Source organism: Morchella importuna (genome assembly GCF_003444635.1).
Source record: "Morchella importuna strain M04M26 chromosome Unknown Morimp01GS021, whole genome shotgun sequence".
NCBI lineage: Eukaryota > Fungi > Ascomycota > Pezizomycetes > Pezizales > Morchellaceae > Morchella > Morchella importuna.
The window spans coordinates 242,614-249,678 of NW_025763418.1; the positions used below are offsets into that span (position 1 = coordinate 242,614).

General features: G+C 46.3%; 1 protein-coding gene across 1 annotated transcript; it reads right to left on the minus strand.

Annotated features, from left to right (window-relative positions):
- Positions 1–5,976: 5,976 nt before the first annotated feature.
- LAJ45_06912 (uncharacterized protein) lies at positions 5,977–6,349 on the minus strand (the record flags this gene model as incomplete). Its single annotated transcript, XM_046116473.1, has 3 exons — positions 5,977–6,080; positions 6,160–6,228; positions 6,316–6,349. The coding sequence occupies 3 exons, from the start codon at positions 6,347–6,349 to the stop codon at positions 5,977–5,979; spliced, it is 207 nt and encodes a 68-aa protein (XP_045970242.1).
- Positions 6,350–7,065: the final 716 nt, after the last annotated feature.

The following is a 7,065-nucleotide window of genomic DNA, read 5'->3' on the forward strand; positions in this document are numbered from 1 at the left end:
CCATTCTTCTTTGACCGGTTCTCCTGTTTCAGTTTTTTTGAGACGAAGTTACGGTTGGAATGGAGTGCAGTGGGTGTATGTAAGATCCCACTGACTTCTTGTCACCGTTTTGTCATAAGTAATATTTCTTTCAAATCAACAGTGGTTCAAAAAGAAACTGGCCCTGGCGTAATAAAAGTTTCCCGTAATGCTTTGATACAGGATTGAGCTATGGTGCGCACACTCATAAAGGTGATGGGGTGGCGTACAGAAGATACAGAAGTGGAACAATTGTGGCTGCAATATGGCCTCATGGGCCAATAAGAGAGGGCCTTCTGCTGCATCACTGCCATGGCCTGATCGGGTTTGCTTCTTTAAGGGTATAAATGGGTATAATACTGTTCCACTTTGCTCAGTCTTGGCGCTTTTTACATACTAAAATACCGAATTTCAAGCTTGAATAACTTTTTAATCAGGACAGATATCAAAAATCGGGTTGGTAAAATTATTCTTCATTACTAGTACTTCAAATTTACCAACCCGATTTTTGATATCTGTCCTGGTTAAAAAGTTATTCAACCTCAACCTTGCCCTAATTTTTGACTACATTTATGATTGGGCGCACCATACATATATCGAAATAAGAGGCTCTAGAAAGCTTTATATCGCACATTGCCTACTGGGCATATTTATATACTTATGCTTGTTAGATTACTATATGCTATTCGAAATCTTCCTCAGGGGTTAGATGTTTGACTTTGTGGTCCAGGCTTAAATACGTAGTACTGTTACATGTACTGAATAGAAATAGCACTCAATTGTAGTGCTGCAACGTTACATTGGGACTAGCGCATCTGAAATAGTAACAAACACTAGGCTCGTTTAGGCACAAGGACATATTAATAGGCTCACTCAGATCAGGTGTGAATTGGTACATGTACTTGTAGTTACCAAACCCACGATGATAGTGCGAAGTACTCCTGAAGACAATTTCTGATTTGAAATAACAAAGAAAAGTTCGGACTCAGGAGCTAGTTTAAAGTTGTTCAGTATGGCACAAGAAGATTTAAAGATTCAAAAAGAAAAGTATCTTCGAGTTCGGTACCCAATGTTCCCACATAGTCTCCCACTGCGGTACTGATTGAGCGATACGAAGCTTGGGTCAGGCAGATCTGACGGGATACCCTATTTTCTTCGTTCTATGACCGAACACATCGGATTGACCGTTGGCCCAGTTTTGTCCTCTATTCCTGATACGAGTCTAGATCATTGATTGTACACACGTGTAACGGTGCCATTCTCACACAGTTTCCTTTGGCCGAGGTGGGCTAGCTTTAGCAAGCGATCCTATTAGGATTCTCCTAGATCTCCCAAATATACTACTAAGTATTTGTAAAGGAGCTTCGGCCCTAAGTACAATCTTTACGTCCGTAAATACTTCCCCCTGCAACACAAAACTCTATCCCAATCCCACGAAACCACTGACAGCGGAAATCTCATGACGGCAACCAAGCCCGGTACTGTGCCAGACCAACATCGTATGAAGAAGCGACGTCACCACCGACCAGCTGCTCAATGAGACAAGCCCTTCTGAGTCCCAACCAATGGCTATCCGTAACTCATCCCAAGTCTTCGGATGGCTGAGGCACAGAACTCTAACGTAACCCCAATACTTGTGCCGGGAGGTTTCATATCGGCATCTGATGCAATTCGCGTGACAACTGTTCTGAGTAGTGAGGTACTGTATCGCAACTATCAGCCCAAGACGGTGGGCGAAATTGCGGTGGAAGGTCTCATATCGGGAGAAGGTATATATAGCTTTGGTGATAAGGTTCGACCCAGTAACGTCTATCCCAGGTCGAATCGATCTTGTTACTCGATACACGACAAGATATTAGTGTTTAGTGAGGTAGGTACCATTGCAACAAAGCTTTTTCTGAAGATATCCATGTACTGTGCATATCTTCAGATAAGAGCTCTCTTTTAGTTGCCATCTTGAGATGTTGGGTACTGATCTCTGTCTCGCTGGGAAATGATATCATGACGTCGCTGAACATTAGAGTTTAATGAGCACCTCTTTCTCTATCTCTGCATGCCGAATATGTATACTGGAGCCTCAAACGAGCCGCTTTGAAGCGAGAGAGACATCGCCATCTCGGCTGGGAGATTAGAAGTTATGATATAAGATCACGTGTTGCAATCAAATCAAACGTTAACACTATGTACTCTACATGTATATACCTTCGTACTATTCGTGCTCTATCCTATCACATCATCATTATCATCACAGAGGAGATCTGCGCTGTCAAATCAAACTCAAGCTCTAATCAGCCTTTGACACCTCTGACGTGAGCCACCTAGCTTACGTGCGAACCAAGCTTTCCGCACCCGCACCCGCAGGTGCACACTCGCACAATGAAACACTCAACGTCCATTTCTCTTCTCCCCCTTTGCAACGGCATGTGACGCTAAAATTCATCCTCGGTCTAATCATCCTCCATGACTCCTCCCCTTACATTGAAGTCATCACAGCTCTGAGACTTTGGCCCTTCTGCACAACCGTTCTGTGCTCAAGACACTCCCATACAGTAATGATCACGGATAAGACACACCACCCGGCCCCACATTTCCGCCTCGACGTGCTACTCCCAAAGCAATCATCACGCCCATGAGGGCACAAGAAACGAAACATCGCTCAGCCCGCCAAGACACTGTGTCAGGCGACTGACTACATATATCGGCATTCTTTGCGTGTGCTCCGAGACATTGATAGAGACAGAAAGTGCCCCACATTATCATCTCTTCCCACGTCTCTCGTTAGGTATTTCCGCTTGCGTGAAGGAAGATCATGGGTCAGGCAATGCAAGGGTCGAATTGGAAGTGATTCGGAGTGGGGCAACCTTGCTGAGGTCTGTGTCAGTCAATTATCGTATGTCATGATTGAGATCCTGAAGAAAAATGCAGACTATTGACTATTGAAGCAGAAAGGGGATATCAAAGCTTAAACCAAGCTTACTGCAGGCGGCACGAACTGTGCCCACTGAAACCGAATCATTGGACAAACTCCACTCTAATCTGAGCTGATGGCATCACAAGGCATGCACCGACGGACGACCATGCCCTCCCCAACAAAAATACGAACAACTACCTACTGTATAGAGACTGTTCCAAGCCGCAGTTTACCAAAACGGAATCCACATGTAGGTATTACGAGTCAAACAACCCAGAGAAACGACCGGATTGCGGGATCAAGCTAGCGGTATCAGTATGGTTGGGTGCGACATTCAAGTCAACGTCCTCTCTTACCAAATTCGAAGGAAGAGAGGGGGGGGCGTATCACATACATCTGTATCAAAGCTTAACGCTGCAGACGAAACTCAAGGAAATACTAAACACCGTTGAAACCAACATAGCGAACCAATGACCACTCATGAACGCTTTGGGAAACGGTGCCAAATATTGCTCAGGGCACATATCAACGTTAATTATCCGCCCCCGCCGCCAAATCGCCCCTTGCAGATAGAGATGATCGCTCGTGCAACACCCAAGTTTCGAGTGAGAATGTCTTACACAGCAAGATAGTAAAGAGCTGTCACGCTGCGCTGCGGGAGGACCGCTGAATGGAACCTGCTTGATGCAATACTGAGATAGGCGGTCATGCATGTTCAAACAAGACATATCCTTCACAACTATCAAGTTGATCAATGCACAAACAAATCTAAACCAAGACATGGAAATGCTGACGCACAGCAGAGAGGATTCTGAAGGCTGATAATGAATGAGGCATAGATCGGCTTCACTAACAACCGACTCCCCGAAATGACTCGAGGGGTATCGGTAGATTAAAGTTTTTTACCCCATGCAGATATTGTATTGATAATCTTGCATGCTGTTGTATGCAGTGAGGAGACATTCGGGGGGGGGGGGGGTCAACGACATATTGTCACGCTGGGGAGGAACATGGTATTTGCGCACAGCTAGTGGGGAAATGCCTGCTGACTCAATTAACAATCAACTTACCAACATGAACTCAGTCTTGGAGAACTTTGAGGAGCACCCAGCGTATCAGTACAGGAGACAATCGTCCAATTGGAAGAAGGTGCCCGTCTCATGTTGCACTGTCACGATGGGTGAGGCATTTGATCCACTACCGAAATTAATTGTAGTGTCATCTCATGCCGTATGAGGCGTGGGTTTAGTAGTTAAATTCGATTATCATGTTTACTAACAGCACAAGAACAATAGTTTCAACCAACAAATCATCAATGAGCGGACATGACTATGAATCAATCTATACTAGCTGCAGAGCTAGTTGGGGAATACACTGAATGATTAGGGTTATCTCCAAATATAGGTGTGCCATGTATGGATGCTTAATCTCAACCAATTTGGGCTACCGATTATGTTGCAGTACAAATATCTCAAAGATTGTTATATATCTTGAAGCAGTTGTACTGTTACTTACAAATGTCACGCTCACCAGAGACAAGTGTATGCACCAACAAGGTCTCTGATTGGCTGCAACGCCGCCACAAAGGTCCCACCCGCGCCCGAATAAGGCGCAGATTAGTTAATATCCGACCGCGTCCATCTTGGTGTTGTACTCTACTGTATCTTCTCCACAACCGGCAAACAAAACATTTCGTGTAGCTGAGGCGTTGTATGTACTCCAACTCTTGCTCGTCCGAAATGAGCATTAATTGCAAGCTAGGTAGAGGCGTATGTACGTCCTGTTATGCTTCCACCGGCCGCACCCCAATCAAACACCCTCCCGGAGAGAGAAAAAGTCATCACCGGTACGGTGGATAGGTGGGCAGGTAGCTGTCAAACGTCACGTCAAATCAGAGGAGAAACGTTAGACCCTAGCTAGCGCCCCGAAAAGAAATGTCTGGGGTAATTATAACTCGGGCTTGGCACAACTCCATCCTGCGTTATACGCACCCTGGTGCACTGTTCATACCAATGTTTTGCAACACATCCTATCACTCCGGAATGAATCCGGATCAACATCAAAAACCAAACATGATCGACTGCCAACCGCGGTATCGGAGATGGGAATAGTTAGATAGGCGCCATATAACTGATTTGAAATAAGTTTTGTGTGGATTTAGCTAGCTACGTTGTCGTAGCTGGCTGGTTCAATCATCACGATCAAAAAAGACAATAATTTAAACGCGTACCCACTAGTCTTCACGCCTGTGTAAGGCGTAGAAAGACAAAATAACCTTCTATTTCCCCGATCGACGTTATATACGTACCGCCCAAAAAGTTCAAATAAAAAAGGGTTAATAAGCGCCACACACAGATCGACCATTTCTGTCACGCTCCACACACGACCGAAACATCACGCATGCCTACAGCCAATGAGCACTGGGAGGGCGATCTGCTCCACTAACAACCCCTACGACTCAGCCCCCCCGATGCAATGCCATTGACGCGACTCTGGGGAATTGCATGGCGTTTCTCTCTCGCTCGCTTTCTTTCCCCTCGGGTTGTTTTGTTTTGCTCAATTAATTTATTGCAATTTTGGCAAACCCCTACCCACCTACCCGTGCGCTAGGTATTTTTTGACACAATTGCAATTGCGCTTCTACATACATGCCAGCTAGCTAGCCATGTTGTGATTGCGATTGCCATTGCCGATTCAGTGAAGTGATCATGACTCTGTTTTATGTATGTACTTGTTTATACTCGGCCTGACGCAATTCGTCGGCTCATTCAGCTGGCTGGCTGCTATCGATGTTTATCCCCCCATCATATCCTCATGATCATGAGTGCGGCGCCCCCACCCCCGCCCCGTCCCATTAAATCTATCTCCGAAACGGCGCTATCGAAAAAATATTTCTCATTAAGGGTGTTTTGTATTGTAGGCAGACACAGAAAAAAGTATGTACCCACGCCACGGCGCCGTCGCCTTACACTACTACCCTACAATGTAGAAGGCCGCAAGCTGGATAGCCAATCACACGGCGCCCAGCATGCAGTGCATCAGCACGACTAAACAGAACTCAAAATACTTCTGAAAAGAGAGAGTGAAATTAAAGACAGTAAAATGCTAAACCAAACACCCCCCCCCCAAGATCGACTGCCTCCCAAAACTGCTACAGTTACAGGACCCTTCTCAGCTAGCTCGGGGCGTCTATCGAGGGTTCGGCCGGGTCCAGGTACAGACATACATACCATACATACATTGTTCTGCTAAGTCAGCGCCTAACGAAACTTCCTCCAAATTGATTATGCATATGTACCCTATGAATTTCAATATAATTATAATTAATATTATATCGCATTGTATCGTGTGTCTACATCCCAATAAACACATATGTATGTACCTACCTACCTGACTGCGCCCCCCACCAGCGAACAACATGTCATCGGAAACAATGTCTCTCTCGCAGTTGTATCGGGACTAGCACAACCCTAACCCTGAATGTATCCTGCGTTCACCGGCGCGGTGCGGCGGTGGTTTTTGCTTTGTTTACCGGTGCAATTGCGGGTTAGTCGTACCTGGGGGGTGCAATTGGAGGTTGTCTAAGACGGGGGGAAGAAGTAATGATGATTGAGTGAGCACGTTCAGATGTACGGTACAGGTACTATATAGTGATCTGTTTCCGAGCGCCCCCGGTCATCATGCTCATGGGGGGGGGGGGGGAGGTACGGGGTGCACGGTGGTGCGTAAGTAGAGTACGGGAGCGAAGAAGCGAGGGATAGCTCGGCTGTGAGATTGGGGGGGGGATCTAGATACGAGATGCAAGTGTAGATTGACAGGAGAGAGCGTCTGTTTACATTGCGTGCATAAATCGGGGGGGGGCAGAGCTAGAGAGGGAGGGAGGGAGGGAGCTTGGGGCATGGTTTGGTGTTTGCGCGCTGAGTGCGTATTTCGAGGGGAGTAAATTTGAGACGCACGCACCGAGAGTGAGAGTGTACCTGCATAGAGTGCTTTGAGAGGTGATGAGGTTGCTGGTGTTACCTTCCCTTTGTTTGGAGGAAGTACAGGGAGGGGGGATCAGGAAGAAACCATTCCCAGGTCCGCTGCTAGCTGCCAATGTCAAGCAAATTAATTTAGCTATCGTACGTCTGGGGTTC